Source organism: Cervus elaphus, chromosome 9 (assembly GCF_910594005.1).
Source record: "Cervus elaphus chromosome 9, mCerEla1.1, whole genome shotgun sequence".
NCBI classification, from domain to species: Eukaryota; Metazoa; Chordata; class Mammalia; order Artiodactyla; family Cervidae; genus Cervus; species Cervus elaphus.
Genome location: NC_057823.1, coordinates 41,756,515 through 41,779,533, shown reverse-complemented (window position 1 = coordinate 41,779,533; position 23,019 = coordinate 41,756,515). Strand labels below are relative to the sequence as shown.

Sequence of the window (23,019 nt, the reverse complement as noted above, 5' to 3'; positions counted from 1 at the left end):
GACAGGCTTCTCAATTATGTGCAGAAAGATTTAAAAGTAAAAGCAACAGAAGTATTCTGCATTTTTGTTAGGATATTTTTTCTTAAAGAAACCATACCTTTTATTCTAAATCAAATAACATGTAAAGAGGGCAACATATTGGGAAAATTTGCAATGATCTCAATATTATGGCACTGAATACAAACCTCCTGCTTCCAGATCCCAGTCCTCTCTCTGGCACTTCCCTCTGAAGGAACAATGGCCTTGTTGGGAAACCAGACTCTCATCTCCCACTTCATCCTCCTGGGCCTCTTCAACGACACACCACTGCACCTCCTCCTCTTCTCTGTCATCATGGTCATGTTTCTGGTGGCCCTCTCTGGCAACGGGCTCATGATCCTCCTCATCAACACTGACTCCCGTCTACACAGCCCCATGTACTTCTTCCTCAGCTGGCTGTCACTCATGGACCTCATGCTTATCTCCACCATTGTACCACGGATGGCCATCGACTATCTCCTGGGCCATGGTTCCATCTCCTTCATAGGCTGTGGGCTCCAGATCCTGTTCTTCCTCACCCTCCTGGGGGATGAGTGCTTCCTGCTGGCTTTCATGGCCTATGATCGCTATGTGGCCATCAGCAACCCACTGAGGTACTCAGTGATCATGAGCCGCCGTGTCTGCTGGCTCATGGTGGCAGGATCTTGGCTCTTTGGCCTGGTGGATGGGCTGATCCAGGCTATCTTTACACTACGATTCCCTTACTGTGGCTCCCAAGAGATTGACCACTTCTTCTGTGAGGTCCCTGCAGTGCTCAAGCTGGCCTGTGCTGACACCTCCCTCTATGAGACTATGATCTATGTGTGCTGTGTCCTCATGCTGCTCCTGCCCTTCTCTGTCATCTCTGCCTCATATCTGAGGATCCTGATAACTGTGCTCCACATGCCCTCTGCTGAAGGTCTGCAGAAGGCCTTTGCTACCTGTTCCTCTCACATGGCAGTTGTGTCTCTCTTCTATGGGGCTGCCACGATCACCTACATGCGACCTCAGGCCTACCATTCCTCCAAGCAGGACAAGGTGGTCCCTGCCTTCTATACCATGATTACCCCTATGCTCAACCCACTCATCTACAGCCTGAGGAACAAGGAAGTGGCTGGTGCTCTCAAGAAACTCCTGGGGAGGTGTTCTTGTGGTGTTGGGCAGAACTAGGTTGATTTTGGCACCTGGAAATATGCTCCGGGGCCAGGAAAGCTGGCCTAACCAACTGTCCTTTCATTGGAAGAGATATGAATGTGCCATACTAAAAATAAAAGTCATTCTCTGATTAAGGATAGTCAAATTAAGGTTAGCCAACTCAATCTATCATGTTCACGAAGATTGTGGCAATTTGGACAAAAAGTTGGGCTGACAGAGTTACAAGAATAGAAGACACACATCCTTCATTCCATGGTTGTTGAAAGAGTTGACAGGTGGAAGCTTTCAGCTATGTTCTTCTCAAGGAATTGCCCATAGCTGAGAAGAGACATCTTGCCCTAGGCCTTGCTTCTTCTTGGGATAATGGAGGATGCCTGGAGAGGTCAATGGAGTATTACAAAGGCTTGGCTACCTTGCCTCAGTTTGACTCTGAGGGTCCCTCCAGCTCCAGAGCTCCCCAAAGCTCCCCAATTCCAGAGCACTACACATAAGCATCACGGACCACTTATCTCTGTATCCAGTTTTGCTTCCTTAGCTAACTTCCCATTTTATAGGTCTTCATACTGAAAAGAGTCTCCAATAAAGTTTCTGCATGCAAAGTCTATCTCACTTTGCTTCTGGGAAACTTGATTTGTGACACATTTAAACTCAGCAATGACAGTAACTTAGAGTTTGCTAAATAGGTCACTTGCTTCTTGGAAGAAAAGCTATGACAAACTTAGACAGTGTGTTAAAAATCAGAGACATCACTTTGCTGACAAAGGTCCATATATTCAAAGCTATGGTTTCTCCAGTAATCATGTACAAATGAGAAAGTAGGACCATAAAGAAGGATGAAAGCCGAAGAATTGGTGCTTTCTAACTGTGATGCTAGGGAAGACTCTTGAGTGTCACTTGGACAATAAGGGTATCAAACCAGTCAGTCCTAAAGGAAATCAACCCTAATATTCATTGAAAGGGCTGATGCTGAACCTGAAGCTCATATACTTTGGTCACCTGATGTGAAGAGCTGACTCATTGGAAAAGACCCTAATGCTGGGAAAGACTGAGGGCAGGAGGAGAACGAGGTGATAGAGGATGAGATGGTTGGATGGCATTGCCAACTCAATGGACATGAGTTTGAGCAAACTCAGGGAGATAGTGACAGACAGGGAAGCCTGGTGTGCTACAGTTCTTGGGGTTGCAAAGAGTCGGATACAACTGAGTACTGAACAACCACAACAATGCAAAAGTAACAACATACATAATCTTCCCAAATGCCAAGAGAACATTGCTTAGGTTAGATCATATGTTAAGTCACAAGAAAATTCTTAAAGTTAAGAAGATTAAATCACATCAGGCACTTTTCCAACCACAATGATTTGAAACTAGAAATTGATTACAAGAAGAAAACTGGAAAAAAAAAAAGCCTCACAGATTTGTGGTCTTGAACAACATGCTACTGAACAACCATGGATGAAAGAACAAATAAAAAGAAACATCAAAAAATACCTGAAAAATCGAAAGAAGTGTCAACAATACCACAAGACAAAAAAGAAAAAGACACAGTGACCAAAATTTATGGAACGCAACAAAAGGAATTCTAAGAGGAAAGTTCATAGCAATAAATGTCTACATTTAAAAGAAAACAAGAAAAATCATATATAAACAATCTCACTTTATAACTCAACTATGTAGAAAAAAAACAAATGAGCCAAAAATACAATAGATTGAAGAAAATATAATGAATAGAGCCAAAATAAATGATATAGAGTTAAAAAGACAATAGAAAAAAACAATGACACCAAGAACTGGTTCTATAAAATGACAAACTAAATTGAAAAAACTTTACCTAGACCTACCAATATGAAAACAGAATGCTCAAATAAAGTCTGAAAGGAAATAAACACAATACAATGACACTACAGAAATATAGAGTATCATAAAAATGTGAACAATTATAAACAAATCAATTCGATAACCTGGAGAAAGTGAATAAATATCCAGAAACATAATTAAGGCTAAAACATGAAGAAAAGAAAATCTGAATAGACTCATTAGTAGTAAGGAGATTGAATCAATATAATATCAATATAATCAAAATCTCTGAGCAAAAGCAGTCTAGAACCAAACATTCAAAAAAGAATGAATACCAAACCTTCTCAAACTCTTCCAAAAAACAAAACAGGAGGGGGTACTTTCAATTTACTTATAAGATCAGTGTCACCCTGCTACCAAAACCAGGCAAAGATGCCATAAGAAAAGAAAATGGCATGCCAATACCCCTAATTAATAAATATAGATGAAAAAAATACCAACAAAATATTTCAAACTGAATGGAACAATACATTTAAAAGATCATACGCAATGATCAACTGAGATTTATTCTAGGGTTGCACAGATTGTGCCACATCTACAAGTAAATCAAGGTAATATACCATCTTAATAAAATGAAGAATAAAATCAGTGATTATCTTAATAGATTCAGAAAATTATTTACAAGATAATATTTTGAACCAAGAAAACAAAGATGTAAAAGGTAGTCCCTTCAATAAACACTGTTGGGGGGACTTCCCTGGCAGTCCAGTGGTTAATACTCTCGTATTCAAATGAAGGGAGTGCAGGTTCCATCCCTTGTTGGGGAACTGAGATCCCACATGCCATGCAGCATGATCAAAAAGTAAAAAAAAATAAATGCTGTGGGAATAATTGGAAAACCACATGTAATAGTATGAACCTGAACCATTATCTTACAACATACACAAAAATTACCTCAAAATAGATTAAAGAGTTAAATGGGAGATGTGAAAGCACAGACTCCTAGAATAAAACATAGCGAAGCAGATCCTTGACGTTAGTCTTGGAAATCATTTTTTGAATGTGACACTAAAAACAAGTAAAGAGTAGCAAAAATAAATAAGTGGGACTCCATCAAGCTAAAAACATTTTGCACAGCAAGAAAAACTATGAACAAGTTGAAAAGACAGTCTAATGAATGGGAGGAATATCTTCAAATTACATATTGGATAGGGGATTAATACCCAAATTATATAAAGAATTCATATAACTCAATAGCAGTAAATTCCAAATAGACCATTTAAAATATGGGCAAAAGGATATGAAGAGATATTTTTCCAGAGAAGACATAGAGATGGCAACCAGCACATGAAAAGATTCTCAATATTTCTAATCACCAAATTAAATCACAATGCAAATTAAAATCACAATGAGCTATCACCTCACACCCATTGGTATGGTTGTTAAAAAAGAAGCAAGAAATACCAAGTGTTGGCAATGATGCGGAGAAAAAGGCACCCTCATGTACTGTTGGTAGAAATGTAGAGGATGCAGCTACTATGAAAACAGTATGGAGTTCCTAAAAAAATTATGATCTACCAATTCAACTTCTGAGTATTTATCCAAGGAAAATGAAAACACTAACTCAAAAAGATATCTACACACCCTCTTCACTGCAGCATTATTTATAATGGCCAAGATGTGCAAACAGCCTGAGTTCACCAATGGATGATTGGTTAAAGAAAATATGGTATGTACATATACATATATATGTACACGTGTGCATGTGTTATTTATATATATATGTTATAAAGTTGGTATGAATGTCATTCCATATTAGTTGAATGTCATTACATATATATGTAAATAACATTCCATGTTATTTAAATATTTACACATATGTACATATAACAGAATGTTATATATATGTAAATAACACGGAATGTTATTCAGCCATAAAAAAAATGAAGATCTTGTTATTTGTGTCAACATGGATGAGCCTTGAGGGCATTATACTAAGTGAAATGAGTCAGACAAAGAATGACAAATACTTGATGATCTCATTTATATGTGGAATCTAAAAAAAGAGAAAAAATAAAGTCATAGATAAAGTGTAGAGACTGGTTGTTGCCAGAGGTGATTCAGAAAGGTTGGCAAAATGTTTCAAGAGAGTCAAAAGTTACAACCTATAAAATAAATATATCTTGGGGATGTAATGTACAGCATGGTTAATAATGACTATGGTTAATAATGACTATAGTTAATAATATTTTATGGCATATTTGAAATTGCTAAGAGAGTAGATCTGAAAGTTCACATCAGAAGAGAAAAATTGAAATTATGTATGGTAACCCATGTTAACTATACTTATTGTGGTGATTGTTTTGCAATAAACACAAATATTAAATCATTATGTTGTACATCTGAAACTAATATGATATGTCAATTATACCTCAATAAAAAATGAATTCCAAAAACACACCAAAACAAGTCCTAAACTTTAGGCATATCATATTCAAACTGAAAGAAAATCAAAGATAAACAAATAATGGGATTGAAGAAAAAGGCAAAAAACAGGAAAATGGAGGCATAAATATTCATACCATTCTTGCAGTTTTGATCATCAATTCTCTCCCACAAAGACGTAAGTGGCATCAGAGTAGGACTATTTTGGAGTTTCACATGGGACTTGACACCTGGGAATCACTTGGTACATTCATGTCCATCTAATTGTCTATAGATAAAAAAAGATATCCCCAACTTATAGTTTATTGTTGTTGTTGTTTAGTTGCCAAGGCATGTCTAACTCTTTTGTGACCCCACAGACGCCACCAGACTCTTCTGTTCATGAGATTTCCAGGCAAGAATCCTGGAGTGGGTTGCCATTTCCTTCTCCAGGGTATCTTCCTGACCTAGGAATCCAACCCATGACCCCTGCATTGGCAGGTGGGTTCCTTACCACTGAGCCACCGGGAAGCCCTTCCAACTTACAGTAGTGTGATTTAAAATGGTTCAACTTTACAATGGTATGAAAGTAATATGCTTTCAGTAGAAACTGTTCAAACTTTGAATTTTATAATTTTCCCAGGATAATGATCAGTTCAGTTCAGTTCAGTCTCTCAGTCATGTCCAACTATTTGCGACCCAATGGACTGCAGCACACAAGGCTTCCCTGTACATCACCAACTCCTGGAGTCTACACAAACTCATGTCCATTGAGTCAGTGATGCCATCCCACCATCTTATCCTCTGTTGTCCCCTTCTCCTCCTGCCTTCAGTCTTTTCCAGCATCAGGGACTTTTCAAATGAGTCAGTTCTTCGCATCAGGTGGCCAAAGTATCGGAGTTTCAGCTTCAACATCAGTCCTCCCAATGAATATTCAGGACTGACCTCCTTTAGGATGGACAGGTTGGATCTCCTTGCAGTCCAAGAGACTCTCAAGAGTCTTCTGCAACACCACAGTTCAAAAGCATCAATTCTTCAGCACTCAGCTCTCCTTATACTCCAACTCTCACATTCATACATGACTACTGGAAAAACCATAGCTTTTACTAGACAGACCTTTGTTGGCAAAGTAATGTCTCTGCTTTTTGATATGCTGTCTAGGTTGGCCATAACTTTCTTTCCAAGGAGTAAGCATCTTTTAATTTCATGGCTGCACTCATCATCTGCAGCGATTTTTGGAGCCCCCAAATAAACTCTGTCACTGTTTGCATTGCTTCCCCATCTATTTTCCATAAAGCGATGGGACCAGATGCCATGATCTTAGTTTTCTGAATGTTGAGTTTTAAGCCAACTTTTTCACTCTCCTCTTTCACTTTCATTAAGAGGCTCTTTAGTTCTTCTTCACTTTCTGCCATAAGGGTGATGTCACCTGCATATCTGAGGTTATTGATATTTCTCCCAGAAATCTTGAATCCAGCTTGTGATATAAGGTACAAAACTCTCTCACAGTACTGGACAGTGGCATGTAGGTCTGATGTATTAAATGCATTTTCAATTTACACTATTTTCAACTAGGGTACATTTATCCATACTTAACTGCATGGTAAGTAGAGGAAGATCTGTACAGAAACCTCTTCACCTGTGGAACTTGCACATTTTGGCTAAGGTACAGCCTCGCTTAAGCTGAGGACAGCAGAGGTGAAGGCCCCAGAACCCCACACACTGGGTGGAGCCCTGGTTCATGGAGGAGGTGGTCATGATCAGCCCCAGGGCTGATCCCTCCAATGACCAACCCCTCCAGGCAAGAGGGTCCTCCTGCTGGAGAACTGTCCCTTCACCTGGGGCTGGTGGTAAAGTTACGATTCTTTGACTTCAAAAAGGCAGACAGCCCTCATGTCATCAGCACTGCCTGTCCACCTGGTTCATCGTCCCTGCAGGTGCAAGGAGGTCTGATCCTGGGCTAGGGGTGTGTGATGATGCCCACCTACTCATGGCTTCCAGTGGAGCCCATGAGGGAGAAGGAGGAGAAGTGGTGTGGGGATTGCCTAGTACAACTGGAAACTTGTGTCTGTGAGAAGTGGGAGGAAGGAGTGACCAGGGCCAAGTCCCCTTGGACACTAGAGAGATTGCAGAATGAACTGTTGGGCAGCACACATGTTGGTCTATAACACATCCACCCAAAAACTCACTGACATTATAAAGAGCCACCTGAAAACTGGTTTCCTTTAAATGGCACAAAATTGCCCATCACTTTTAAAGAAATATGCTCATTATTAAAATACATATGCATTTTAATAGAAAGAACTAACAAAGAGCTCACAGTGCACAGTATGTTAAATGCAGTTACTCATTTTATCCTTGCTAAAACCATGAGCTATAAACATTAATTAATAAGCTGACTTAACCTTCTAAATGTACCCAGAATACTGTATAGCACAGGGAATATATATATGCTATGTATGAACACACACCTGCATATATAGGATCATTTTGCAGTACACTTGAAACTAACACATCTTTGTAAATTAACCGTACTTAATTTTTTAAAAAAGACCAAAGACAAGTACCCAGAACTTGCCTACTTCTGCTATCTTAAATTTCCACCACAGTCCAAGTGCCATGATCTCTTGCCATGAGATGCCAAGATGCCATCTCATCTTAATGACTATGGGAGCCTTGTGGTGGACTCTACAGGGTACAGGGCAATTTTATAAAAAGGGGGCAGATCATACCTCCTCTCTACTCTAAGCCCCACGTTTTCAAATATCTATCAGGCTGTGCGAGATGGAGGCTGTACGAGATGTGGGCTGTGCTTTCTGGCCAGCTCTCCCTCAGCTCTCCCTGGCACTCTCTGCTTTAGAACACTGTCCTCAGCCTTTGCTCAGCTGTCCCCTCTGCCTGGAACACTTTGCATCAGTATCTAGACTCCAAACTCTCCCAGAACTGGCCTGTGCCCCCTCCTTCACTACTGTGTGTGCACATCAACTTAATGCCCAAAAGCCCTAGGCTCTCAGGATATGAGTGCAGTGAAAATGCACTCTTGGGAATAGTGAAAATGGAATGATTGAGGGGGGATTTTTTGATAGACTTTATTCAGGGATATTTTTGTAAAAGGCATGGCTTAAGAGATTATTCCACAAATCTCCCCAAAGCCCTTGTGATAGAAACATGATAGAAGCCAGTTCTTGCTGAAGTTTTCTCCTCACACCTTATTTCCCTTCTAAACTTGGTATCAGTGATAAAGAATCAATCTTCCCTCAAATTCCTACTAGCATAGAATGACAAATTTGAATCTCTCAAATTTCCAAGGTATTTTTCATGTAAGAAGACTAAAAAGAATTTCTAGCTGTTTTTCTTTGATATTTTACAAATTGATACTTATATTTAAAGTACAATTTCAAGAACAGAAAAATCTCATCATATTGCTTAACACCATCAGAAACATTGAACTGGAGTTTGTATTATACTAAGCTCCTCTGTCCATAGATTTCTCCAGGCAAGAATACTGGATTGAGTAGCCATTCTATCTCCAGGGGATCTTCCCCACCCAGGAACTGAACCTGGGTCTCCCACATTGCAGGCATATTCTTTAACATCTGAGCCACCAGGGAAATCCCAATTAGTAGTTAGTGCCGTCAAATATTGGACTTAATTTACTGGTAGCTGTGGTGCCCTGAAGCTGGGAAAGATAAAGAGAAGGAGGAAAAGGGGGTGACAGAGGATGAGATGGTTGGATTGCACATTGACTCAATGGACATGAGTTTAAACAAACTCTGGGAGATAGTGTAGGACAGGGAAACCTGGCATACTGTAGAGTATGGGGTTGCAGAGTCAGACGCAACTGAGCAAATGAATGACAACAATGTTGATGCAGATGATAAAGTGAAGCCCAGAGAATGAAGTAACTTTGTCCAAGTTTGCACAGTTTCTACATCTAAGGCCACCTCTGATCTTTGCACCTCATTTCAGGGACAATGAGTTTTGAATCTCTTTCTACTCCTTGTTCACTTTTAACATGCAGTTCAGAAGACAGACTTTCCCTAGCAAACCTGGGGAGAGGTAAATAATATATCTACAGTCCTTCATTGCATGGAGAGAGTGGTGCTCAATGGAGGAAAGATTCATTGTGATACTGATCACTTATCATCTGTTACACTGACCTCTTGAATCCAAACATTTTCAGATTGCTCAGCTCATAGCTTCACCCCAATTAGGCACAAGGGCCCACCCAATTTGTACAGAGGAGGAAGTCTGAGCCACAGGAAGACTTAAGACTTCAGAGGAAAAACAAAATCAAGAGAGGAAACCCCAGAAGTGTGGACATGACTACATTCTCCATGTCCCTAGAACTTTCTTCAGGGCTCTCATTACCTCCATGTTACTCAGTCTGTAAATAAGTGGGTTGAGCATTGGGGTGAAGATGGTGTAGAAGATGAAGGTGGCTCGTTTTCCCACTGGTGTCCTAGCAGAGGCTTTCTGCATGTAGCTAAAGATGGCTCCCCCATGGTAAAGGCACAACAGCTAGGTAAAAGAAGCCCAAAAGACTAAAGAAGATACTGACTTTCACCCCAAGTACCTAAAAGAATTTAGATAGATGGCCTTTCTCAGAATACAGCTATCAAAAGAGATATTTGCAAAGAACATGGATTCAGTGCACGTGTGTGTGAGAGCAGACTCTAGGTAGAGCCTAGAGATCGGAGGTCACTCAGTTTCCCATTGTCACTGCGTAGCCCAGCAAACATTTATTTACCAAACATTTGCTTTTTCATCACCATGTGAATAGTCACAAATCAGGATCGCCAACATCCTCTTTTGTATTGAAAGCCAAGATAGTATTTAAGGTGAGGGCTTCCCTGGTGGCTCGGAGGTTAAAGTGTCTGCCTGCAATGCAGGAGACCTGGGTTCAATCCCTGGGTCGGGAAGATCCCCTGGAGAAGGAAATGGCAACCCACTCCAGTATTCTTGCCTGGAGAATCCCATGGATGGAGGAGCCTGGTGGGGTCACAAAGAGTCGGACACGACTGAGCGACTTCACTTTCACTTTCCTTTCCACAGCGTCCCAAAGAGTGGAACTGAGGGACTTTCACTTTTGTACTTTTGGTGAGTTAATCACTTTTCCTAGGTCTCTCCCATGTATGAAAGTTATTAAAACTTTGATTTTCTCCAGTAAATGTGTATCAGGTGAATTTAATTCTTAGACCATCTTGAAAACCTAGACAAGTGGAGGAAAATTTCTTCCTCTAGTGAGTCTTGGGTGTGAAGAGAGAGAGAGAAAGAGAAAGGAGGTGGGAAAGGGGAGAATAGATGTAAGGACAAACCAACTTGAAAACAAAGGAAAAGACTCCTACCTTCTTTCCTCAGCAATTGCTTAGAAGAAGCATAATTGTAACTTCCTTATGTCTCTGATAAGGTAAGTGAATGTGTGCAAAGTCGCTTTAGTTGTGCCTGACTCTTTGTGACCCTATGGACTGTAACCCACCAGGCTCCTCTGTACAAGGGATTTTTCAGGTAAGAATACTGGAGTGGGGTATCCTGCCCTCCTCCAGGGGATCTTCCTGAACAAATGATTGAACCTGTGTCTCTTATGTCTACCTGCATTGGTTCTTTACTGCTAGCGCCGCCTGGGAAGCCCAGGGATTGATAAGCTATATCAATCTTTTAAAAGTAAAATAATCTCTAACCAAACTTCTGAATCAGGAATGTCTTCTCAAGGATCTAAAATCCATCTCTTTGAAATGTAATCATCAAGGAAGATAGAATCCTTACCTCCCACACTCTGTAGGAGGGTAGGATCCTAACTTCTGCAGGCACCTTGCTCCAAGCTGCAGAACTATCTCTTGTCAAAACCTGTGAGAAGTCTGTATTTCCTTTGGATAAAGCCAAGTAACAAACACAGAGAATCATGCCAATTACCACATGAATTAAGCATGGAATCTGACAAAAGGGGCTGTCAAGACCTCTCCCTTGAGGACTAGTTATTGTTTATCTTGAGTGCATGTATGTAATAGTTTGTCATTGCCTGGCTATGCAGAAGGTTGATATTCCTTCTCTGTAGAATTTCTTAGCAGATCATCTGTGATGCAAATCACATTCTGATTTAATGCTTATTCAAAAATAAAACAATTTTCTTTATTGTTTACCTTTGTGGAAGGTTTTCAGGGTAGGGAGGACATTTGACTTTTAATTATATTTTCCAACACAGCAGGCACTGCCCCCGAAGTAAGTTTTATGTCAGATGCACCATGAGAACCTCAAAACCTCTGGATGTAAATCAACCCTTCACCCCACTTTGCTACTTGGACTCTGGTGTATATGAGGGCAAGGACTTAGACACATCTGTCTCCCGGTTGTTCATCCTTCACGTTACCTAGTGTGTAACTTCAGTTGGCTCTAAACTGATGCGAAGCAGTGACTCTTCCAAGATTCAGTGACTTCCATTGAATTTACCAAGGAAGGAGCAGTCATTGCTCACTCTACAAATGGTGGGCCTCCAGGGTGCTTTCTTGGAGTGTGTTCATTCTGTCTTGTGTGATGTCACGTTTACAATTCAAGAAGTTCCCCTAATAGAAACTGGAGAGGCACAAAAAGAGAGACAGAGTCTTGAAACAGTTTGAGATAGCATAATTATGAATAGAAAAAAAGAAGCAAGAGTGAGATTCTTGGGATGCTGTGGTCATGACCAGGGTCATGCTTATGTCTCTAAGACATCTGAGAAGATGTTTTTGTGCATATGCCTTGGTTCCACCCTAAAGGTGACTGTTAGTGGGTATGGATGGGGCTTAATCATATATTTAATTTTTTTTATAAGTCTCCAGGTGTAGGACATGCACAATGCCATTTTCATCTTAGCAGTGATAAGTAAACTCTCCAGAGTCAGAAGATCATGGCAGAAGACAGGGAAATCCTAGGACATGGTGAGTTACAGAGGTATGCCCACCAAGAGAGCCAGAGAACAGCTCAGGGAGGTAGATTCCAGATCAGCACTGCCAGGAATGAAGCATAATCACGGACGCGAGACTGATGAGAGCACACTTGTGATAATGACCCAACAGATTTGTCTGCCTAATTTGGAGCTAAGTCCAGAGACTGGAGAACAAATAAGCAATGATAACAATTTTAACCAAGAAAACTAAGATTACCATCTTTCCAGTCTTTGTTGCTGACAACCTTTGATAACAAGGAGGTATCCCTGTATCTAGCCTGACACTCCATAGGCAGAAGTCTGAAGTCAGATCCACTTCTTCCTCTTCCTGTTAACCTTTAATCCCTCATCTTTTGGTCTTTTCTCACCACCTTCAGCACTTACCATACCCATTCAACTCCCCACAGTTCACCTTCCACTCCACTTGGTGAAGCTCAACAGAGATATGTCAGACCCAATAAATATGCAAAGATCCTCTGAGCAATGCATGAGCAGGTGGTCATCTGAGAAAGACTCTTAAACAGACACTCCTCCAACTCCATGGCTCCAAACAGAAATTTATAGAATTAACCATCCAACATGTTTCTGCTTCTTACCAATTTGGTGAGTTTATGTTCCAGTTTTTTTTAAATTTATTTCTTTTTTATTGAAGGATAATAGCTTTACAAAATTTTGCTGTTTTCTGTCAAACCTCAACATGAATCAGCCATAGGTATGTATATATCCCCTCACTTTTGAAACTCTGTCCCATCTCCCTCCCCATCCCACCCTTTAGTTGATACAGAGCCCCTGTTTGAGTTTCCTGACCCATACAGCAAATTCCCCTTGGCTATCTATTTTACATATGGTAATGTAAGTTTCCATGTTTCTCTTTCCACATATCTCACCTTCTCCTCCCCTCTCGCCATGTCTATAAGTCTATTCTCTATGTCTGTTTCTCCATTGTTGCCCTGTAAATAAATTCTTCAGTACCATTTTTCTAAATTATATATATATATATATATATATATATATATATGTGTGTGTGTGTGTGCATGTGTGTGTGTGTATGTGTGTTAGAATATGGCATTTACCTTTCTATTTCTGAAACACTTCACTGTATATAATAGGTTCTAGGTTCATCTACCTCATCAGAACTGACTCAAATGTATTCCTTTTTATGGCTGAGTAATATTCCATTGTGTATATGTACCACAACTTCTTTATCCATTCATCTGTTGATGGACATCTTGGTTCCTTCCATGTTCTAGTTATTGTAAATAGCGCTGCAATGAACAATGGGATACAAGTGTCTCTTTCAATTTTGGTTTCCTCAGGGTATATGCCTATGAGTGGGATTGCTGGGTCATATGGTGGCTTTATTCCTAGTTTTATAAGGAATCTCCATACCTTCTTCCATAGTGGTTATATCAATTTACATTCCCACCAACAGTGCAAGAGCGCTCCCTTTTCTCCACACCCTCTTCAGTATTTATTGTTTGTAGATTTTTGATGATGGTCATTCTGACTGGTGTGACGTGCTACCTCATTGTAGTTTTGATTTGTATCCCTCTAATAATGAGTGATGTTGATCATCTTTTCATGTGTTTGTTAGCCATCTGTATGTCTTCTTTGGAGAAATGTCTGCTTAGGCCTTTTTCCCACTTTTTGATTGGGTTTTTTGTTTTTCTGGTATTGAGTTGTATGAGCTGCTTGTATATTTTGGAAATTAATCCTTTGTTAGTTGTTTCATTTGCTATTATTTTTTCTGATTCTGAGGGTTGTCTTTTCACCTTGCTTATAGTTTCCTTTGCTGTACAAAAGCTTTTAAGTTTAATCAGGTCCCATTTGTTTACATTTGTTTTTATTTCCGTTACTCTAGGTGGATCATAGAGGATCTTGCTTTGATTTATGTCACTGAGTGTTCTGCCTATGTTTTCCTGTAAGAGTTTTATAGTTTCTGGTCTTACATTTAGATCTTTAATCCATTTTGAGTTTATCTTTGTGTATGGTGTTAGGAGTGTTCTAATTTCATTCTTTTGCATGTAGCTGACCAGTTTTCCCAGCACCATGCATTGAAGAGGCTCTCTTTGCCCCATCATATATTCTTGACTCCTTTGTCAAAAATAAGGTATCCATAGGTATATGGGTTTATTTCTGGGCTTTCTATCTTGTTCCATTGGTTTATCTTTCTGTTTTTATGCCAGTACCATAGTGTCTTGATGACTATAGCTTTGTAGTATAATCTGCAGTCAGGAAGGTTGATTCCTGCAGCTCCATTCTTCATTCTCAAGACTGCTTTGGTTATTCTGGGTCTTTTGTGTTTCCATATGAACTGTGAAATTTTTTGTTCTAGTTCTATGAAAAATGCCATTGGTAATTTGATAGGGATCCCATTAAATCTGTAGATTGTGTTTGATAGTGTAGTCATTTTCACAATATTGATTCTTCCTACCCAGGAACATGGAATATCTCTCCATCTGTTTATGTCATCTTTGATTTCTTTCATTAGTGTCTTATAATTTTCTATGGACAGTTCTTTTGTCTCCTTAGGTAAGTTTATTCCTAGATATTTAATTCTTTTGCTACAATGGTGAATGAAATTGATTCCTTAATTTTTATTTCTGATCTTTCATTGTTAGTATATAGAAATGCAAGTGATTTCTGTGTATTGATTTTGTATTCTGCAACTTTGCTAAATTCACTGATTAGCTCTAGTGATTTTCTGATATGATCTTTAGGGTTTTCTATGTACAGTATCATGTCACCTGCAAACAGTGAGAGCTTTACTTCTTCTTTTCTGGCCTGCATTCCTTTTATTTCTTCTTCTCTGATTGCTCTAGCTAGGACTTCCAGAACTATGTTCAATAATAGTGGTGAAAGTGGACATCCTTGTCTTGTTCCTGATCTTAGGGGGAATGCTTTCAGTTTTTCACTATTGAGAATAATGTTTTCTGTAGGCTCATCATAGATGGCCTTTACTATGTTGAGGTAGGTTCCTTCTATGCCAATTTTTTGAAGAGTTTTAGTCATAAATGGGTGCTGAATTTTGTCAAAGGCTTTTTCTGCATCTATTGGGATGATCATATAGTTTTTATCTTTCAATTTGTTAATATGGTGTATCACATTGATTGATTTGCATATATTGATGAATCCTTTCATTCCTGAATAAACCCAACTTGATCATGGTGTATGAGCTTTTTGATGTGTTGCTGAATTCTGTTTGCTAAAATTTTGTTGAAAATTTTATGTTCACCAGTGATATTGGCCTGTAGTTTTCTTTTCTGTGTGTTATCTTTGTCTGGTTTTGGTATCGGGATGATGGTGGCCTCATAGAATTAATTTGGAAGTGTTCCTTTCTCTACAATTATTTGAAAGAGCTTTAGAAGGATAGGCATTAGCTCTTCTCTAAATGTTTGATAGAATTCTCCTGTGAAGCCATCTGGTCCTGGGCTTTTGTTTTTGGGGGAGTTTGTTTGTTTGTTTTTTTTTAATCACAGCTTCAGTTTCAGTGCTTGTAATTGTGTTGTTCATAATTTCTATTTCTTCCTGGTTCAGTCTTGGAAGATCGAACTTTTCTAAGAATCTGTCCATTTCTTCCAGGTTATCTATTTTATTGCCATATAGTTGTTCATAATAGTCTCTTATAATCCTTTGTATTTCTGCATTGTCTGTTATAACCTCTCCTTTTTCATTTCTAATTTTGTTGATTTGATTCTTCTTCTAATTTTGTGACTCTCTTCTGGCCTGCTATTGTGGTGACTGAACTTTCATTGCAGATTTGACAATGAGAACAAGAGTGTTTCTCTCGTTTAAAGATCTGTCTATTTAGGTGCTAATTTTGCATCAGATAAATTAATCTATTTTCAGAGTTCTCTGTGATTGGAAACAGGATTGGGATCCACCTTTTAGATATTAGAATTAATATAATTAAGGAAGAAATCCCTGAGTCCCCAAAAAGAGCTGACTTCCATCCCTCTGCTCTGTTTCCCTGCTGACAACAAATACCAATAAGATTATGAGTGTAATGAAGAAATAAACATAGAAACATAGTCGTGTGTTATTTTTTTTTAAATTGTAAAAGCAATATAAAGAACTTTCCTTCACCCACTCCTGAGTCCCCCTTCCTCCCTACTCCCATGCACACATACATACTTTGTACACACAGGTCTGTCCAGAACCCAAAGCCTGTGAAAGTTAAGAACCTTTCTGGGAACTTCTGACACTCTCTTGACATGATTGGAGGGAGTGGCTTCTAGAATGGAAAACAAAAAGGAAACAAAAGGAATGAGTTGAACAGACCAAATTACAGTTCCTCTGCCTAGATCATCAGACAGAAGGGACATCAGACAAGGAATTTAGGGAATTTGTCATGGTGCTGTTGCCTGGAAGCCACTACATTAATCTCCACCTGTGCATGTGGGTCAGTGCTAAGTCGCTTTAGTCGTGTCTGACTCTGTGTGACCCTATGGACTGTAGTCTGCCAGGCTCTTCTGTCCATGGAATTTTCCAGGCAAGAATATTGGAGTGGATTGCCCTGGCCTTCCCCATCCAGGGATCAAACCTGCCTTTCTGGTGTCACCTGCATTGGCAGGTGGGTTCATTACCATTAGCACCATCTGGCAGATTCTTTACCATCTGAGCCACCAGGGAAGTCCAATCTCTACCTAATCTCTCATAAATAAATACATAAACCCCTCAGTCTTTGGGATTATCACCCTTTAGTGAAGCTGCAGCCTCAAGGTTAGCAAAAGTTAGCAAAAATCAAAGCCCCCAGAGCCACATATGCTGTGTGGTGCTCTGAGCCCAGCAGAACTACATCCCTGCCCTGGGTCCATGTTGACCATTTGGACTGGGCAAGAGGGTGCTTCTATTGGAGAAACAGGGACTCTCATACATTTTGGACAATTTAGCAATATCTCCCCAAAGGTAAAATATATTGCTAGGCCCAGGAATTCCACTTCTGGAAATTTATTTTGTAGTTAGAGTCACTCTTGATGGTGACTGAGATGGGTGGGACAGCCTCGGTGGGTGAGGAGAAGTGGGTGACTTCAAGAGTGCCTGGAATATGAAAGAAATTCCCAAATAGGTTTCTTTCTTGAATGACTCACAGTTCGAATGGAATTCATTAAAAGTAAAATACAACAAAATTTACTTTGTTTAATGTTATGAATGTTAATCTATTATTTATTTTCCTCCCTTTCACTTAAATATTTATAAATACTTGGTGAAAAATAAAGTGTTTCAGCTCCACACAGCATATGTGGGTCTGGAGGCTACAGTTTTTCTACAAATAAGAGATAGAGAACATGGAGGGGTGGGGAGACTACCCTTGAGAAAGCCTTGTAGGTGAAACCTAGTGGGGCCCTATGGGGCTCCCAAGCACAGAGGTCTTTCTGTTACCCATCTCTTGCCAGCAAGGGTCCAGTCATTATGACCTTCGCTGAGTTCCAAAGGGTGGATTCAAACAGTTGCTAATCAAGGGAGGAACAGCCAAGAAACTACCTGATACAAGATTAAAGGGACCAGGGAAACCCATCAAGATTAGGAGACTGACCATCTGAGATGAGATTAAGGGAATCCAAGCCCTGCTCATACCTTAATCTTGTCAGAGACCCCCACATTTAACCCACTGTTATAAAACCCCTCATCAGATTCTCTGGGGTGGAGACACATAGTTTTTTGGTACATAAGTCCAGTGTCTGGTAAATCAATAAAGCTTTCTACTTTATCCAAAACTCTGTCTCTGGGATTTGATTCAGCACTGGTGCAAAGATAGGCCAAGTTTTCAGTAACACAGGGTCCTTGATTTCATGCTTATGAACAAATCCATCGTTAACACTGTTTTATTCACTAGGCATTTTTATGTATCTATTCTACTTATGATTATTGTATCTTTTTATATATGTGTTTTTATAAATAAAAATCATGAAGATACGTTGTGAATGCAATGTATTGCATTCACACTACTGCATTACTATGTAATGCAACACTACTTGTGAATGCAACTTTATTGGGAAGTAAGGTCTTTTGTAGGTGACCAAGTTAAGATGAGGTCTTTAGAGTGGACTCAAATACAACATGAGTTATGTCCTTATCAAAAAGGGAAATGTGGACATAGAGATAGATGGGCACACACAGAAGATGATGTGAAGGGACACAAGGAGAATGCCATTTTAAAGCCAAGTAATGCCTGATGCTAGCAGAAGCAAGGGGAGAAGCGTAGACCCAATTCTTCATGTCCTTCAGGCACCTTGATTTCAGATTTCTAGTTCCAGAACTGAGATAATAAATGCTTGTCATTTAAGCCACCCAGTGTATGTTACTTTGTTCCAGCAGTCCCAGGAAATGAATACAAATGGCAAAAAGGACTTTGAGTTTGTTAAGATAATGATTTTTAGATGGAGAGTTTGCCCTGATTTTATTGTTTAGTCACTATTGTGTCCGATTCTTTGTGACCCCATGGACTATAATCCACCAGGCTCCTCTGTTCATGGGGTTTCCCAAGAAAGAATACTGGAATGGGTTGCCATTTCTTTCTCCAGTAGATTTTTCCAATGCAAGCCTTGGACCTGCATCTCCTGCGTTGGCAGGCAGTTTCTTCACCACCGAACCACCAAGGAAGCCCCTGCCTTGGGCTATCTGGCCCTAAATTGAATCACAAAAGAGAGGGATTTGAAGATTTGACTGCTGTAGAAGAGATAAGAAAATAGAAGCTATTTGAAGGATTTGAAGATACTATACTACTGACTTTGAAGACAGAGAAAGGGGCCAGAAATAAAAAAATACAGGAGGCCACTAGAATCTGAACAAAGTAAGAATTTTTCCTCAGAGACCTCAGAAGCAACCAGCTTTCCGACTTTAAACCAATGAAACTAATTTTATACTTCTGACTTCTAGACCTGTAAGAGAAAAGAAATTGTTTTAAGCCACCAAGTTTGTGGTCATTTATTACAGCAACAGAAAGAATCTGATATACCACTGAAGGCTACAGCTCATGGGTCTGCAGAGTCGGACAGGACTAAAGCAACTGAGCAAGCGAGCGATCACCTCACATGGATACAAAGTTTTTTCCTTGTGTTGAGAATTTTAAGATCTACTCTCTTAACAGCTTTCAAACATACACTACAGTATTGTTAGCTATAGTTACTATGCTGTACCTTACACCTGAAGAACTTATTTATCTTATAACTGGAAATTTATGCCTTTTGACTTCCTTCACCCAATTCTCCCATCATGTCCCCTACCCACCACCTCCCAGCCTCTGGCAATCAGTATAAACTGTTTCTATGAGGGATTTTGTTTTTGTTTTCAGATTCTACATATAAGTGAGATCATGGAGTATTTGTCTTTCTCTGTCTAATTTATTTCACTTAGCAGAATGCTTTCAAGATTCTTCTGTATTGTTGCACATGGCAGGATTTCCTTATTTTTTAATGAACGAATTACAATCCATTGTATATACTCACACTTTTTCTTTTTTTTGTTCCTTTTCTTTCAGCATTGTTAGAACTTTCTTTATGGTGATTGTTCTTTTTCCCTCCCAGTTTTAGTGAGATATAACTGATATATAGCACTGTATAAGTTTCAAGTGCACAGCATAATGATTTGACATAATTATGAGATTACCACAAAATTTAATTAACTTTATCATCTCATATAATGTTATATAATTTATATAATATTATATAAACATATATATATATATATATGTTTATATATATTTATATACATTCTATATATATATAACAATAATAATATAACTATATAATAGTTATCATCTCATATAAATACACAATTTTTTTCCTTGTCATGAGAATTCTTAGAACTCTCTCTTAACAGTTTTCATATTAAAATGCAGCAATGTGATATTCACATTTATAGCTGCTGAGAGATTGAATATACAGACAATGGACCATACATAAAAAAAGAACTCTGACCCACAAACTGCAAGAACTTGCCAAGAAAATCAACCCTCTTGTCAATAATAAACAGTCCAGCAAGGAAGGCAGTCTTTTATAAGTCAGACTTGTAAAAGATAGAGTGATCGCTTTGGTAACAATAAAGGAAGCTTAACAATCGCTTCTGTAACAATAGGCCCCAAATGTCTAAGGCTTGATTAATAACTGACAACTTCCCTAATTTTTTGCCCCACTTCCAAGTTAAGGCCAACCAAAGAAAGTCAAATATGTACCCTACCAATAACGGTGCTCTTGATTAGTCTGCCAACAGATTCACCATACCAATATTCTCCAATCAGGGCACATGTGGAGCTTCTCTTTTTCTAAAGCTTTCCCACTCCTCTGCCTGCCTTTGTGTCTCTGCCAAAATGCAAGTAAAAGTAGCTGACCCTTTTGCTATCAAAAGCTCTGAATAAATACCCTTTCCTTTCCTCATGTGGCTGTTCTTTGTTTCATTCCATAGTGCACAGAAACAGCTTCTTGAATGGAAAACAAATAACCAACAATCAAGTCCATAAAAGTATAGGACATCACTTGAGTACAAGTTTCATAGATTAACTGACCAGGGACCACTTCATCATCCATGACCAAACTTCTGGAATGCAGCTAGATATTCACTCTGATACTTAGTGGTGATCACATTCTCTCCTAGCTCTCATGGGTGAAGTGAGGGTTAAGAGTTCTGAGGGAAGTGTAGGTGGACGTGTCAAGGGGTTGGTACTTCCTTTGCTTAGAAGGGAGTCTGGAGTGCTTTTCAGAGCCAGGGCTATGGGGAATGAACTTTATCCTGAAGCCATGTCATTAATTTTTTCTTCTTCCTAGGGGTGGAGGATCTATCTATTCTCTGGGGTCATTATGAGCTGAGTTGGTCTCCCAAGATATCTGCTCTGCAACTAGAGATATAAACCTGGGACATGAGCTCATCAATTTTGTAAGAAGCAGAAGAACATCTTGGATGGTTAGTTCTACAAATTTTTATTTGGAGCCATGGAGTTGGAGGAGAGTCTGTGAGGGGATTTCTCAGGTCACCACTTGCTCACACATTGTCCTGAGGACTACATCTTTGCATATTGCTTGGGTTTAACCCTTTTCTGTTGAGGTTTATAGGTCAGAGTGAAAGATGAACTGTGGGGAAAGGAATAGAGGTGGTAGGTGCTGAAGCAGGTGAGGGAAGACCTGACAGATAAGGGACTGAAAGTGACCGAGAAATGTGAAGTTATCACTTCAGGCTTCAGATTATAGTGTCAGGCTGGACACAGAGATACTTCCTTGCTGTCAAGTGACAAATGTTATCAGCATCAGAGACCAAAATATGATAATCCTAGTTTTCTTGGGGAAAATTTTTATCATTGATCTTCTGTTCTCCAGCCTCTGAACTGAGACAAAGTGGGCAGACAGATCTATTGTGCCTCTGCCGCACATGTGTCTGCGTCACTGCAGTGTTCCTGCCTGTGCTGATCATGGAATCTACCTACCCGAGCTGGACACTGGCTCCCTTGTCTGGCTGTGCTTAGGTGCTCAGTCATCTCCCACTCTTTGTGACCCCATGGACTGTAGCCTGCCTGCCTGGCTTCTCTGTCCATAGGAATTCTCCAGGCAAGAATACTGGAGTGGGTTGCCATGCCCTCATCCAGGAGATCTTCCTGACCCAGGGTTCAAACCCAGGTCTCCTGCACTGCAGGCAAATTCTTTATCGTGTGAGCCACCAGGGGCTGGCATGTTTGTGTAACTCACTATGTCCTGGGATTTCTCTCCCCACTGCCACAATTTTCTGACTCTAGAAATATAACAAAAACAAAATCTCCTTCCTATTCTGAAAACCTCTCCAAAAAGGTATAAGAAAAAGAAAACAGATTTATTTTTGAATAAACATCAAATCAGAATGTGATGTGCATTATAGGTGATCTGCTAAGTGAATGCAAAGACAGAAGGAATATCACTCTTCTCTACATCCAGGCAAGGATAATCTATTACGTTCTGCTCTCAGGATAAACAATAACCAGTTCTCAAATAAGAGACTTGACAGCCCCATTTGGCACACAGAGTTCATTCTAGATTCACCTGGTAATAGGAGTGACTGTGTTGGTTAAATGGCTTTATTCAAAGGAAAGTAAACTTCTCTCATTCTATGACAAGAGAGAATTCTGCAAATTGGAGCAAGGTGCCTGCTAAAGTTATAGAGTCCTGTAGTCCTACCGAGCTGGGGAAATAGGGGCTCTAACTTCCTGGATGATTGCAATGAAAAGATATGGATTACAAGGTTTTTTTTAAATTAATTTATTTATTTTAATTGGAGGCTCAAGTTTTTGAGAAAGACACTACTGGGTCTGAAAGCTGGCTGGAAGGTTATTTCACTTTTAAAATGTTTGTCTACATTTCAGAGTCAAATAACTTACAACTTTCTCTAAAGTAAATGCTCTAAGAAAATGGGAGAAGGGAAAATTAAAGCCTTATATTTTTAAGAGTATTTATTCTTACATCAGTTATACACTTTTCCTCCTCCTACTCTCTATTGAAAACTCCAATACTCTTAAATCTATATCCACTTTTCTTAAACCTGTAGCTATTTACCTAAAACCCCTTCTCTCTCTCCCTTTGCATTATTTAGGTCCCTTTCTCTGGGGGTGTACTAACTAGTTTTCAAGAGAAATAAGGATCAAATCTTGTTTGGTAACCATTGAGGACAAATGAGAGGAAAAGGAATTCACTGCAGAGGGAAAGGACAGGGATAAGACAGAGGGCTGGGCACTGTCCTCTAGAAGA

General features: G+C 39.4%; 1 protein-coding gene across 1 annotated transcript; it reads left to right on the top strand.

The window, feature by feature from the left end:
• Positions 1-237: 237 nt before the first annotated feature.
• On the top strand, positions 238-1,188 carry LOC122699980 (olfactory receptor 56-like). The gene has a single exon (XM_043912491.1). It carries the CDS (start codon positions 238-240, stop codon positions 1,186-1,188), a length of 951 nt encoding a protein of 316 aa, XP_043768426.1.
• The last annotated feature ends 21,831 nt before the right edge of the window (positions 1,189-23,019 follow it).